General features: G+C 39.3%; 1 protein-coding gene across 2 annotated transcripts; it reads left to right on the top strand.

Moving 5' to 3' along the window:
- Window positions 1-265: 265 nt before the first annotated feature.
- LOC114404135 (acyl-protein thioesterase 2-like) lies at window positions 266-15,255 on the top strand. Of its 2 annotated transcripts, none has more exons than XM_028367237.1 (10): window positions 266-395; window positions 1,345-1,421; window positions 1,650-1,764; window positions 3,362-3,398; window positions 3,527-3,596; window positions 3,758-3,862; window positions 5,103-5,253; window positions 5,347-5,429; window positions 14,441-14,534; window positions 14,647-15,255. In XM_028367237.1, exons 2-10 carry the CDS (start codon window positions 1,388-1,390, stop codon window positions 14,732-14,734), a joined length of 777 nt encoding a protein of 258 aa, XP_028223038.1. In that variant the 5' UTR covers window positions 266-395; window positions 1,345-1,387; the 3' UTR covers window positions 14,735-15,255. The 2 variants fall into 2 exon arrangements, with proteins under 2 accessions (XP_028223038.1, XP_028223039.1); XM_028367238.1 differs by lacking the exon at window positions 266-395 and adding an exon at window positions 606-723.
- The last annotated feature ends 288 nt before the right edge of the window (window positions 15,256-15,543 follow it).

The raw sequence follows: 15,543 nt of genomic DNA, 5'->3' as shown, positions 1-15,543 counted from the left end.
TCCTACCAATCGAAGCGTGCAGCGTCCTCTGACGTAGGCTGCTATTGTTGTCGCATATCCTCGACAACCACACGTGGCATTCACATATCCATTTCTGATTTACATCTAACGGTCCTCGTGCAGCGTCTGTATAAACTTACATTTACATGACACCATTTAATTTAACCCAAAATACGTTTAGAATAGTCACAGACTAGTAGTAAGCGGTGTTTTTTTTTTTCTTTTTTTTTTTCTTAAATTTTTATAATTTATAAAATTCGTAAAATATAATAATAGTAATTTATAATTTATATGGAAGAAGCGGAAAAGAATTAAAAACAAAGACGAGTCGAAGAATACCGCACAAAGCTTAGTACTCTTTTTTTGGTCTCTGGAGTTACACCACAGCCACGGAGGTTTGTGTCTGTAAAACTTGAATCCTCGTCTTTCCAATTTTTGTGTTTTGTTCTTTTGAATCAATTCTTAGTCCTTTTTGTTTTCCTTTCTATTTCAGAATTAATTTTATTGTTTAGTGTTTTTTCTTTTTTTTTTTTGTTTCATTACTAGTCATATGGTTCTCAATAACATCATCTTTATTGAGATTTACTGTATTTTTATTTTGTCTCTTTTTTGGGGGATGTTCTGGAGTTCCTCTGGGGGTGTTTTCGGTGCTGTGTTTTGAACAAAATTGACCTAGTTCTGACATTCACGTCAAGGCATAAATACGTTGATACTTGCATTAATGTGATTTCCTTTTTCTAATCCCTAACTCTTTAGACTGTCGTCTTTGAACAAATTTTAAGCATCAAATTGAGCACCAGTTATTTATCTCATGTTGGTTTCTTTATTAAACAAAAGTTCTCCAATGTTGTTTCTTTGCTTTGCTTTATGTTTTGCAATCCCATTGAAAAGTCAACTTACCCAATAGCTTAGGTACCTGCGTTTCTTGTGTTGCTTGAGTTTCATATCACTGGTTTTGGAAATGAAATCCTATTTCCTTCCTTCCTTTTCAATTATTTTAAATGGAACAGAACTCTTCTAAGCTCCCATATTTGCAAAATATTCTGGCCTTTTAAAATTGTTCATAATTTTGACATTCTAGAAAACTGGATAATGTAAACCAGTCATGGATTTGGTTCAACATGTTTGTTTCCTTTTACACTTATTCTTGAGCTCGTGAAGACTTGAAGTACTGCTTCTCCTTCTAATTTAGATACTTAATTATGGAATTCCTAAATGTTTTCATAATCGTACCTTTGATGTCTGGTTCTTCATTTACTCTGAACTTGTTATCATTACAGGTCTAGTCCACTTAACTGAGTTTTTAGATATTGATTTCAATTTTTCAATATTTGTTTATTGCAGCTCTAGGACTGCTCATTAGGTAGTTTTTTATTTAGAGGCTAACATGAGCTTTGCTGCGCCATCACTTGGTTCTGCTGGTTAGTATCTTCTCTGCAGTTAACACCTCTATCTGGATTATGTCTGCTACGTCAGGGTGTAATTTATCCAATATTCCAATGTGGAATTCTTGGGGCAGTATCTAGGATTTTTTGGGAAGGATGAGTGGTGTGAGAATTACCATGGAATTTTAGGGAGGAAAATTGATATCCCATTTCATTTTCTTTATGTTATCATTCTCCATTTACTTTATTATGGCTCCATTTTAGGTGGTAGATCTGCTAGAAGAGCATTTGAGTTTGGGAGAACCTATGTTGTCAGGCCTAAAGGTAAACACCAAGCAACTATAGTCTGGTTGCATGGCCTCGGGGATAATGGCTCCAGGTGACATGACATTTCCTATCGCTCTTTCCCATATTTATATAACTTCAAATTCATTTGTGGTTGGGAGATATGTTTCAATGCTCTTTTGATTTTCTGGCATTATTTATGATTGCTCTCATCAATTGTTGCCTAAGATTGTTGTGAATTGAAGGAACATGTCATAAGTTTTGGCTTTTTTACTTTTTAACTGCTTTTACTTGTTCAATTGCTTTTTCAAATTTTAACTCCTTTCATTCAATGCGAATTGTCGTAAGTTGTTTTATTGGGACTGTTGCATGTTTAAGTTTTGCAACATGGATAAAAATTACATTTTTTTTTTTGATAAAATACACGTCTGTTCTGTCTTTTGTATCCCATCACTTGTTTTTGACTACTAAGAATTATATTTGTTTTACTCTGGGTTTGTGTTAATAAATATGTGGTTTATCTTCAGTAGGACATTTTAAATTCAGTTAGAATCTTTTGAATTCCTCTATCCAGTATCAGCTCATGCTCCATGAACAGAATATAATGAAGTTCATCTTTGTATCTGTAATACAACAATAATACCCACTCCGTTGTTTTAAACAGTTTCCAAAAACATTTACTACATTCACCTTCCTTCCAATCCATGTCGGCGTGTCCACAATAATACCCACTTCGTTCTTTTATCTAGCTTTGTGGACCAAACAAAGTTTAAATCCTGCAGTGTCTAGCTCCTTAGCTGTTTCTCCTACCATTTAGGTCTTCAAAGACTCATGATCCTTCTCCAAATGATGTTATTGTTGTCCAACATCTCCAAACTCCAAAGATTTTCTGTCAAAGTACCAATTTTTTTAATAGATCTGATCATGAAACTTTGAAAATAAATAGATATCCAAGTAACTTGTTCACTTTAGGCATTTAGAGTTGTTAATTGTGACTGCATTGTTTTTTGGTATCCAATTATGTATATTGGACTTTATCAAAAGCAATTGAATCCGTAATATATATGGTTGTTCAACCTAATCTCCTAGAACAAGAAATTATGAGATTGATCCTACATGCATGAGCTGTATTTGCCATCTAAAGCTACCACATCAAGAGAATTCTAGTGCCGTACTTCTGATTAGTTTTATAATTTTATTTTCCATCTTTCAAAAGAAATAATCTGTCATAAAATATAGTGTTAGGATTCCAGAGCCCAAGACTGAGGAGTAAAGAGAAAGGGGTGGGATTAACCCTTGAATTATTATTGATCAAAGAAGGAAAAAATGGGTTACACAAAGGAGCTATCTCCTTTCTCACTGGACAAGCCAGTTTACAGCAAAGGTCAAATCTGAAAAGTGTCCTCTCACTGATTAGAAAGTCTATTTAAATAGACTTTCTATAATAGAAGCGGCTAACTCCCTAACCCCTTTTAGTGCCTCATAGCCTATACAATAAGAGGCTTAAATCCTACTTCTTATTTTAAAAACTTCCTCCTAACATAAACACGCCAAACCATCTCAGCTGGTGCCAGAAGGATTAACAATTACAGTCTCAACTTAACTTGATGTTTTAGAATGGTTTTAATCATGTGGTTAGTTACTTAGTTATAACTCAGGACAGAACCTCATTTTCTGCTTTTCTTATGCAGTTGGTCCCAGCTATTAGAGACCCTTCCTCTTCCAAATGTAAGGACACAGAAATTTGAATGGTTAAAGGACAACATATATGGTTCATGCCTAGTTTTGTATTCTTGGAATACGTATGATCATCTCAATAGTAATTTGATAGATCATTGTTGAAATGTATGATACAGATTAAATGGATATGTCCGACTGCTCCTACTCAGCCAATATCTATATTTGGTGGCTTTCCGTCCACTGCTTGTAAGTTTTATTGGTTTGTTGCACAATAATTACATTAGATAGTTGCCAATTGAGTATGGAAATGCATTTGAGGACAGAGCTAATACTATGGGTTTTAATTTTTGTAATAACCATAAATTGATCTTGATAAATTTCTTAACCATAACTTTCATGCATCTTAGGGTTTGATGTTGGAGATATTTCAGAAGATGCTCCTGATGATCTAGAAGGTTTGGATGCTTCTGCTGCACATGTTGCAAATTTGCTGTCTACAGAACCTGCAGACAGTACGTTTCTCTTGCTACATTAATGTCCAATTTACGTTCCTTGTACCTTCCTTTAGTTTTTATTGAGAAAACTATTCTGTCAATGCCATGTTCTGTGACATAAGGCTTATTCTCATGCTAGATTATCATAAAAATTAGAACTTAATAGTTGTACTCTGGCACAATTGTTTCTTATTCATGTCTTTTAATTTAATTACTTTAGGAAGAAAAGAAAATTACCCTGGCCTGATCTTTGGTTCGTCGAAGTAATCTTAACAATCATGCATAAACTTGCATACCAAAAGATAGAATAAAATAAGGAAATAGAAGAACACAAGTACATACTGATAAATAAAAGGGGAAGAGCATATACATACTTCTTTAGTATAATTAAATGTGTGTTTGGTTTAGGCTTATTTTGGTGAAATAATTGATTTTTTTGCCTGCTTTGTAATAGAACTTTTTAAAAAATGCAGTAATTGTAAACTTCTGAACCTTTTGCCACCCGTATTGATATTATAAAGCTGGATGACATTGAGATCTCAGTAAAGTTCAGTTTTTGAATGTGCTGGAAAAAATATGCAAATTTGGTCAGCATATCTTATTGAGATCTACCATGTGTACAACTTACCGTTTAATATAAGTTGTTATTAGTCTCATGTTTGAAGAAATATGAATGGCCCTAACTAAGAGCCAAGTCTGCCAGCCTGTGTTAAAGTTGTTGAGAGTTTGTTAGTTGGCTCCCTAACTTCACTAACAGAGGAAGGATATAATGAGGAAGAGAATGTGAGTGAATGAATTCAATTAGTTGATCAATTAGTTTTTGGTGGGAGAGGCCAAGCTCTTGAATTCTTGGAGACGTCTTTTGTGGGGCCGTTCTTGCACTACTTCACTTTGTGTTCCATTGAGCCAGAATAGGAGGATTATATTAAAATAAATTTCCCTTTGTTTCATTCTGTTGATCTCTATTTCTGAAGCTGTATTTATGAGGTGGTGTTAGTAAAGTTGGTTGTAGTTAAATTATGAATTTTGGTTCATATGATTAAATTTCTCAAAACCTTACTACATTTGCATAGGTTGCAACTGTAAATCCTCAATTTCAGGTGCTGTTAAAAGGAAAATGAATTTTCAATTAACTCTGCAATCTGCATACCTATTATTCTATTTTTATTTTTCTTGTTTGTATAATTCTTTTTCAACCTCAGGAAAAAAAATTATTATATGTGATATAATAATTTCATGTCTGATATTTGGATGACAGTTAAGCTTGGTGTTGGAGGGTTCAGTATGGGAGCAGCTACTGCCCTGTACTCCGTGTCCTGCTTTACTGCTGGAAAATATGGGAATGGCAATCCTTATCCGGCCAACCTAAGTGCAGCTGTTGGTTTAAGTGGCTGGCTTCCATGCTCAAAGTAAGGCTTTCTGTTTTAACTTGTCATGTTAGTTTATTCCCTCCCCCCCTTTCTCCATTTTAATGAAACTGTTATATTTCTGTTCTTGCTTAGGACCTTGAGTAACAAGTTACAAGGGGTAGATGAAGCTACAAGGCGTGCTCAGTCCTTTCCTGTTTTGCTGTGTCATGGAAAAGGTAAATTTATGAAATTAAATATCTTTGTTTTTTTGTTTGTGAATAAAATCAGTAGAAAGAAAAGTGTTCAAGTATAACAAGAGGGTCAATCACGAATATTCCATAATGGAAAACATTAAAAGTAAACCATGAAAACCCAGAAATTCCAAAACACCAGGGCAAAAACCAAAATGTAGTGAGCCTGCCCAGTCTGGCTGCAGATAGGTATGACCCTTGAAGTAGTGATCATTAGGAAAACACATGCCAACCTAGAGTATGAGAGAGAGAGAGAGAGAAACAGTGAGAGAGAGTGGGGGGGTGAGAGAGAGAGAGAGTGGGTGAGAGTAGGATCCCGACGGCACTATGCTGGAAATGGTTATGGCCATCAGGTGGAAAGGTGGAAAACAAATTGGAGGGATGCATCTGATATCCATTCCTTCTTCTTCACAAGATTCCCTGAGGAGATGAATGAATCAGATTTATGGTATGAGTTTAAAAAATGGGGGGATGTCCGAGAGACTTTTATTGCAAGAAACTGCAATAGGTGGGGTAAGAGATACGGATTCGTAAGATTCAAGGGGGTGAAAGATGTAACAAAGTTTGAGAGAAAGCTGGATAGCTTGGTAGTAGGGGGATTAAAAATGCATGTCAATACACCAAAGCATGGAAGAGTGAGGGCGACACTGGAAGAAGGCAGCCGGGGAGGACGAGAGAAAAAGGGACAGGAAGAAGCTAACGGGAAAGGTAAGCACAACTACGAAGACAACCATGTGGATATGAAGATGAAACAATTCCAACAGAAGAACGAGGCAACCTCGTATGCGAAGATCCTAATGACGGAAGGAAGAAACACGACACCGGGAAGAATTCTCAAAAGCCCAAGCCTAACTGGTGGTGTATCTCACTCGTCGGTGTAGCTGAACATAAATGTGGAACAAAAGACATGGTTAAGAAACACATGGGTGGGAAGATTGAAGAACCTTGCGTTATTTGATAGAATGGAAGACGATCTCATGTGGAATGGAGGTGAAGATGTCAAGCCAAAGTATATTGGTGATGACGTGATATTGCTAATGGGACTTACAGAGACCAGAGCTACACAAATGGCTAAAGAAGCAAATGAGTAAAGATCATCCTTGTTCTACTCACTAGAAAAATGGACCCCTCTGTTGAGAACTGGCTATCACCTAGTCTGGCTGTTGTGCTGGGGCATACCTTTGCATGCCTGGGACTTGGAGGATATTAGACATATTATGACAGCGGTAGGAGAAGTGGTGGAGGTGGATGACGAAATGGATGAACTCCATAGGCTGGACAGGGCGTGGATATTAGTGAAGACACCATGACAGCCATTAATTCAGCACAAGGTCTCCGCATGGATTAATGGGGTTGAATACAATGTGCATATAGCTGAAGAAACATGCTACAATCTGGAAATAAGTTCCGACGATAGTGACAGTGAACAAGGATGCAAATGGCGATTGAAGGTAGTCCACTAGAAACAGACCCGTCGGAGGAGGATTTTCCTCCGAGCACAGACGGCGACGACCAAAGAAGACGAGACACGGAGGTGCGACGGACTGAAGGGCAAAATCGCAACAAAGATCCATTGGGTAATGACCAGGAGTCAAGCCCACGAGTTCAGGAATGGGTCACATCTGAGGCCTGTAACGGACAAAAAGAAGCTAACCGAAGCAAGTAGAAGCTTGATAAAAGTGGGATAACACAGGCACAAAGGACAAAATCTGAGCTTAACCATGACCCCAGCTACCGAAAAGAAAAGGAGACTAAAAGCAACGAACCTGGTCAGAAAAGGAGACAATAAAGCTGATTCAAAATCTGGCAGCAGAAAATACCGAAAAGAAGCATGCACATGAACAGGAAAATAGTACAGAGGACAGAGACAAAAAAGTGGGCCCAATGACACAACAAAATTTTGAACTTCTGAGCACAAAGTCACGTGATGGGACTCATAATATTGAGTATGATGGGCCTGTAATGGGCCTCTCAAAAAATGTCTCTCATTACAAAAGTGAAGGCAATGTAAAAGGGGAACAAAAAGGTCCAAAACATGTGGAGAAGGTATATTCCAGAAGCAGTGGGTGCAGAAAGCAAATGGAGCATGGGTTCAATGATGGGCTCCTAAAAAAAACAAATATACAGGCCCTCAATGAGATTAGCAACGCTTTTGACAGACTTGTTGAGCATTCACAGGAAATGAAAGGCAGTGGGCTGGAAAAATTGGTAGAGAGGACAGAAATGAACACAGTGGAAATTCATCACAGGACCCAATTCAAACTAATAGTCTGGAAATGTGTGACCAAATAATGGAAGCAACATCACAATGGAACATGGCGCAGGATATGGGAGTTACAAGTGGGCAAGGACAAGCATCAGTACTTACAAAGCTATTGTGTATGGAGGAAAGGGATATGGAGGAGGCCAAAAGGATGGGAAATAGGGGTGCTGGATAATGAAGATCATTACATATAATACAAGGGGGCTAGGAAGGGGGGTAAAATGGGTAGCAATTAGAATAATGGTACAAAAGGAAAGAGTTGACATGCTATGTATACAAGAAACTAAAAAGGAGCAAATAGATAAATATGTTTGCCATGCATTGTGGGGAGATACAGAAGTTAAGTGGGAACTACAATCAGCAATCAATAGAGCAGGAGGACTGCTATGCTTGTGGAATGAAAGCTCTTTCAGATTGGACAGGAAGACAAGTGGTCAAGGTTTTATTTATCTAGAGGGTATATGGGTCCCGGATGGGCAGAAGGTGTCTATTATCAACATATATGCACCATGTGACATGACCCAAAAGAGAAACCTGTGGGAGCAAATCAAACAGCTGCGAGATTCAGGTCTAGGAGTGCTGTGGTGTATACTGGGAGATTTCAACAGTATCAGGAGACCAGAGGAGAGGATAGGACTGTCCCAAAGGGGGAAAATTGATAGTAATATGAATGAGTTCAATGAATGAATAGAGGACCTTCAACTTCAAGATGTACCTAGTGTGGGGAAGAAATTCACATGGTACAAACCTAATGGGACAGCAAAGAGTAGGTTGGACAGATTTCTTGTATGTGATGAATGGCTTCGGAAATGGCAGGGTACCACACAATTTATCTTGGAAAGAAATTTCTCGGATCATTGCCCAATTATGCTGAAATATCAAGTTGCTCACTGGGGACCCCGACCTTTCAAGATTTTAAACTGTTGGTTTCATGACAAATCATTTCGAAGGGTTGTTCAAGAATCCTGGATGAATAATACCGTAAGAGGTTGGGGGGGGGGGGGGGTTGTGCTCAAAGAAAAGATAAAAGGGGTCAAGGCTAGGCTGAAAATCTGGAATAAGGAGCAATTTGGAGATGCCCACCAGAAGGTGGCTACTATTGAGAAGGAACTAAACAGGCTTGAATCTGAAGGCGAGGACAAACAACTATCTGGCCAAGAGTTGCTGGTTAGAAAAAAGCTTCAAGAGGAACTATGGGCAGCTGCACAAGCGCAAGAGTCCCTAATGAGGCAGAAAGCTAAAGCAAGATGGATCAAAGAAGGGGACAGTAATTCAAAGTTCTTCCATAGGGTTGTAAACTCAAATCGCAAGTCCAACACTTTGAGAGGTGTGCTTGTAAATGGTGTTTGGAGGAGGAAACACGTTTGTTCTTCAAGGAAAAATTTCAGGAGGAAGAGTGGGTAAGACCCAAGCTAGATGGGGTCAGTTTTAAAGCTATTGAAAAGCATCAGAACGACAGATTATCAAAACCTTTCACTGAAAAGGAAATCAAGGATGCTGTGTGGGAGTGACAAATCCCCTGGCCCTGATGGTCTCAACTTAAAATTCATTAAGGAATTTTGGGAAACTATCAAGGCCGATGTGTTTCGTTTCATGGATGAATTTTTTGTTCATGGAACTCTCCCGAAGGGCTGCAATGCTTCCTTCTTTGCGCTCATTCCCAAGGTATCCAATCCACAAAATCTAAATGAATACAGGTCTATTTCTTTAATAAGCAGTATATACAAAATTGTGTCAAAGGTGCTAGCATGGAGGTTGAAGGAGGTGCTGCCAACACTAATAGATGAGAGACAATCAGCATTCATAGAAAGCCGTCAATTGCTACACAGCACCCTCATTGCAAATGAAGTAATCCATGAAGCAAAGTCAAGAAATAGGCCGTGTCTGATTTTTAAAGCAGATTTTGAAAAGGCTTATGACTCAGTCTCTTCAGATTTTCTGCTATATATGTTGAGAAAGATGGGCTTCTGCGAAAAATGGATATTGTGGATTGAGGGCTGCCTAAAATCAGCTTCTATCTCTGTATTGATCAATGGCAGCCCTTCGTCCGAGTTTACCCCATAAAGAGGCCTAAGACAAGGGGACCCACTAGCTCCGCTATTATTCAATGTTGTTGCGGAAGGGCTAAATGGACTGATGAGAGAGGCGTTGAAGAAAAATCTGTTTCAAGGCTTCCTAGTGGGTAGAAAAGAGGTGGAGGTTAGCATACTACAATATGCAGATGATACACTCTTTTTTGGGAAAGCATCCATGGAAAATGTTAAAGCGGTCAAGGTGATCTTGAGAAGCTTCGAACTTTCCTCAGGACTCAGAATCAATTTCTCAGAGTTGCTTGGGACAATTGGGATGTCAGAAAGTTGGAAGGAGGATGCTGCTAGGTACTTACATTGCAGGGTATTGGCCATACCATTTCTATATTTGGGCCTCCCGATTGGGGCAAATCCAAGGCGGTCCAACACATGGGATCCTATAGTCAAGAAATGTGAGAGAAAACTGGCAAAATGGAAGCAAAAGCTATTATCTTTTGGGGGTAGGGTAACACTCATAAAGTCGGTCCTAAATTCTATTCCTATATATTTCTTATCTTTTTTCAGGGCTCCAAACAAAATTCTGGACAAATTGGTGTGGATTCAGCGGCAATTCTTGTGGGGTGGAGGTGAAGAAGATAGCATGGGCAAAGTGGGAGTTGGTGTGCCTACCTAAGGAGAAAGGTCAATTAGGGATCAGGGATCTAAGGAAGTTTAACTATGCATTCCTTGGAAAGTGGAAACGGAGTTTCTTCCATAACAAAGTAGAATTATGGGCTAGATTATTGGAATCAAAATATGGTGATTGGAGGAATTTGGAGGAAGTAACAAGGGGCAGTAGAGTATCAACATGGTGAAAGGATATAAATATTAGAGACCCCTCAGGTGCAGATGACATCGTTTTTGATAAAGGGATAAAATGGAAAGTGGGTTGTGGAGAAATTTGGCCTTTTCTCCACAACATGGTGGAAGGATATAAATATTAGAGACCCCTCAGGTGCTGTTTGGACACAGAGAACAATGTGGGGCCCAATGTGTAATTTTATCAATACAACTTGTATTGACTATCATATAATACAATACTACTTTTGCTGAGTAAAAAAAAAGGAAAACACATGCCAAAAACAGCACTTTCACAGTTTCACATATCAAATTTGGGAGCAAGGAAAGTAAGAAACACCATACCTATACAAACTAGCATTTCTTCAACCATCACATTTAAGGACAACAAAAGATGTTCTACACTGTACCAAATACTTTGTATTGAACCCATAAAAAATGTATTGAAGTTAAGAAACACAGCCAGTGATTTTTGATGATGTCAAAATGGTTGTTCCAAATGTAAGTAACCACCTTGTAGAGTAAGAGTAACTAACTGGTCCTGTGTGTCTGACCTAGATGTACAGATAGTGAACAACATCGAGAGAAGAATCATGCAAGTTCTATGACTTTTACCTATTGAGATGTAGGCTGTTGTATGAGGGATATACATAATAAATATGATCTTGGATTCTAGCAGAGTTGCCTGTTATGAAGCAATTCAGCACAGAGCAATCCAACACAGAAGAATTGAGAGCAGACAGGCACTAACCTCAGGACCAAAAGGAAAACATGCAGGCCACACTACCTGGAGGATTTTGTGATCAATGTAAATCCCAAACGCTGAGTTGGCTACCTCTCATTGGTCGAGGGAGATTCCTCTGTCGGCCAGGATCCCTACTCCATTGCCATTTTGTTATTTTCAAAGTCCTACTCACAGGGAGTTTCTTCCTCAAGTTTCTTCCACATAGAATACTTGGGCCACATAGTCTCGATGACGGGAGTTCATCCTGTTCCGGCCAAGGTGGAGTCCATTTGAAACTGGCCTGTTCCTCGCTCTACCAGAGCCTTGTGCGGCTTTCTCGGGTTATCAGGATTCTATCGACGGTTTATTAAAATATATGCTTCAATTGCTGCTCCCCTGACAGCCCTCCTCGTCCGAGAGCAATTTTGATGCTTCAATGGAGTTCCGTCTTCAAATCCTAGCGGACTTCACCTAGCCATTTGTTGTTGAAACAGGCGTCTCGGGGGTTGGCATGGGCGCGGTTCTCTCCCTGAAGAACCACCCAATTGCCTATTTCAGCAAACCCTTCACCCCGAAACTGCTCCACTCATCCACCTATGTGCGCGAGTTCGCCGCCATCACGGTCACCGTCAAGAAGTGGCAGCAATACTTGCTCGGACACTCCTTCATTATATCGACAGACCATCGTAGCCTTAAGGAGCTCATGTCCCAAGTGATACAAACACCTGAGCAGCAGGTGTACCTCGCGCGTCTCCTGGGCTACGATTACTCCATACATTACCGGTCGGGAAAGTCGAATATGGCGGCAGATGCCTTATCCAGGATACCTGAAGCTTCCTCAGGGGCACTAATGGTACTTACAATTCCTAACTTCATCTTTTTGCAGGATTTGAAGACGGAACTCCATTGCCGTCCAGCTCACATCGAGCTTCGACAGAACATCGAGCTCATTCCACAGGCTCATTCTGATTATAGCCTCACCCAATACCTCATCCTCCACAAGCAACGGATTTGGCTCCCCAAGGGATTCCGCCTCATGTCTCTAATACTTGAGGAATTTCACTCAACTCCAACCGGCGGTCACATGGGCCTCACTAAAACTCTGGCAAGGGTGAGCTAGAACTTCACATGGCTAGGCATCAAAGAGGACGTTCGAACTTTCGTCCTGAATCGCTTACGATGCCAACAAACAAAATATGACCACCAAAAATGTCCAGGCTTACTTTGCCCCCTGTCGATCCCTCATCGTCCCTGGGAAGATCTATCCCTGGACTTCATTGGCGGCTTATCGGCCTTTCGGGGCCACTCAGTCATTCTCGTGGTGGTGGACAGGTTCTCCACAGGGATCCATCTGGGCATGCTCCAGCCCAATTACACAACTTCCACCATGGCCCACCTTTTTATGGACATCGTCGGAAAAATACACGGCATGCCGCACAGTTTGGTATCTGACCGTGATCCTCTATTCTTAAGCCATTTCTGGCAGGAGTTGTTCAAACTCTCAGGCATTAAGCTGTGCATGAGCTCAACTTATCACCCACAATCGGACGACCAAACAAAAGTATTGAACAGGGTGATCGAACAATATCTCCGGGCCTTTGTTCATCAACAGCCTTCATCATGGGGCAAGTTTCTTATTTGGGCAGAATGGTCGTACAACACTTCCATTCATACTGCCACTGGGGTCACGCCATATGAAGCTACCTTTGGGAAGAAATCGCCTTCCATTCCTCAATACCTCGTCGGTACCTCGAACATTGATGCTGTTGATGATTTCTTCCTCAGTCACGAGGCAGTGTTCGCAGTGCTCCGAAAGAAGCTCCTTAAAGCCCAACAGGAGAGTGGGTGCTGGTCAAGCTTCGACCTCGTCGTCAAACCACGATCACCGGCGCGGCTCATTCCAAGCTGGCCAAACGTTACTATGGCCCATTTCGAATTCTAGAGAAAATAGGCCCAGTTGCCTATCGCTTAGAACTACCCCCTCATTCCCGAATACACACCATATTCCACTTTTCACCCAAATTCTACTGAGCACACCCCTGTTGATACCTTACCACCCAAGTCTGTGGACAATGATCCAGGGGTAACTCCTCTCGCGATCTTGGATACCAAATGGGCTACTTCTGCTAATGGGCCAAAATTATTGGTTCTTGTTCAGTGGCGGGGCTTACTTCTGGAAGACACCTCCTGGGAATTGTGGACCACACTGAAGGACTACCACCTTGAGGACAAGGTGCTCCTCGATGGGCAAATGGATGCTATGAAGCAATTCAACACAGAGCAATCCAACACAGAAGAATTGAGAGCAGACAAGGAGCAGACAGGCACTAACCTCAGGACCAAAAGGAAAACATGCAGGCCGCACTACCTAGAGGATTTTGTGACCAATGCAAATCCCAAACGCTGAGCTGGCTGCCTCTCATTGGTCGAGGGAGATTCCTCTGTTGGCCAGGATCCCTACTCCATTGCCATTCTGTTATTTTCTTCCGTGCTCCTTAAGACCTGTAGAGGAAATAGAATAACTAACTTAGCATTTTTGTGCCTATATATATGAATCAAAATGTAAAGGAATGCTAGCAATAAAATCAGAAATTTCCTCTCCTTAATCTCTCTTTCTGGAGGTTTTCTAGTCCTTGAATTCTAGGAACATAACACTTTGGTTTTTTATTTATTTTTCATTGAAACAACATTTGGACTTAATTATTCTGATAACAAGCTTTTCTAAACATAACTTAAGATTATTTTAAACACACACTTCTACTCCACTTCTCTAGAAGCTTCAAGGTGTTTAAGCTAAATCATTCAAGGGCAGAGAAGTAGGTGGTGACCTAAGTTGGTGATTTGCTATGTCTTTGATGTTCTAAATTCATGCTTCGGCAAAATGCTGCAAAACATTTGTTTGATTAAGATTTATTATTTAAACTATATTTTTCATTGATAATTACCATTATTTAATGTTTAAATCTGTTCATCTAGGTTGTATACAGATTTCCATACATTTAGCTGCAAATAATCCATGCAGTTTCGTTGTATAATGTGCTAATTGCTCGATTGAAGCTCATTTTCACCAACATTATGACTATTGGTGATTTAACTTTGAGTAGTTGTGGACTGAATAACATTTTCATTTTCATACTTTCAGTTGACGATGTTGTTCCTTATAAGTTTGGTGAGAAATCATCGAAGTGCTTAAGTTCAACTGGATTTCAGGATGTAACTTTTAAAGCTTATAATGGGTAATGACTGAAAATACCTGTTCAATTTTTGTTCTAGTTTTGAAAAGTCCTCCTTATCCCATATTATATTTTAATTCTGTCTGAACTTTTCTTTTGGTTCGACACATGACAGGCTTGGACACTACACAATTCCAGAAGAGATGGATGAGGTTTGTGCTTGGCTAACATCAAAATTGAGCCTTGAGGGGAATACAGTTTAGTTAGCAAGCAAATGAAGCAAACTGTGAAAAATAATTCTTTTCGTTTTTGGTCCATTGTAATTTTTTGTTATTCCAGATTTGCTTAGATTTCTGTTGATGGTATGCATAATATATCCGCTACCCATTTTGTGAACACTTGAGTCTGAGGGAATCTTCATGACAAGGTACTGTTATTGAAACAAAACATGGTGGTTCTTAAAGCATGGTGATGGAATGCTGCTATTATGCCGAAGAGGATTCTACAATGCTAGTTGGGATTTCGTTTTGTCAAATGATCTTTATGGATACAGCTTGTGGAGCGCTGATCTTTCAGTGGGCTTCCCAAGTGGGACTAATTATTACCATGGTTGTACATGGTTTCATTTTGTATAACTTTCATTGTTTTTTGAAACTGGATTAGACTGACTGGTTTGAGTGTTTGACAGGTAGACTGTCGATCTTCTGACCAGTTCGTTGACACACAAAAAAAGCGAATCCTTTTTAGAATCAGTAAAAAATATCAGTCAAGAACTAGTCAAAAACTGAGCCTAGTTAAAAATTGGATTGAACTTATGTTTTTTAAAAATGTTTTCAGCGTTATTAAGTTTTGATATTATATTTATTTAATTATTATTATTATTATTATTATTATTTTATTATTATTATTATTATTAGTATTTGTTTGATTATAATTGAATCATTAAATTGTGCAGCAGTGCCTTTAGTGTCTCCCGATTCATTGACCGATTCACTTTAAAAATAATAATAAATTTAAATCAAATCCAAATTAAAATCAAAGATATGTATTGGATTTTAATACTTAGTTTTTT

Source organism: Glycine soja, unplaced genomic scaffold (assembly GCF_004193775.1).
Source record: "Glycine soja cultivar W05 unplaced genomic scaffold, ASM419377v2 tig00000369_3_pilon_7651823_7831698, whole genome shotgun sequence".
Lineage (NCBI taxonomy): Eukaryota > Viridiplantae > Streptophyta > Magnoliopsida > Fabales > Fabaceae > Glycine > Glycine soja.
This window is presented reverse-complemented; position numbering and strand designations above follow the sequence as displayed.

Bases quoted from the DNA above. Each gene is read 5' to 3' on its own strand.
- LOC114404135 (XM_028367237.1), top strand. From the start codon at position 1,388: ATGAGCTTTGCTGCGCCATCACTTGGTTCTGCTG. The intron at 3,597-3,757 runs GTAAGTTTTATT...CATGCATCTTAG, and splicing joins TGGCTTTCCGTCCACTGCTT to GGTTTGATGTTGGAGATATT. The intron at 5,254-5,346 runs GTAAGGCTTTCT...GTTCTTGCTTAG, and splicing joins GGCTGGCTTCCATGCTCAAA to GACCTTGAGTAACAAGTTAC.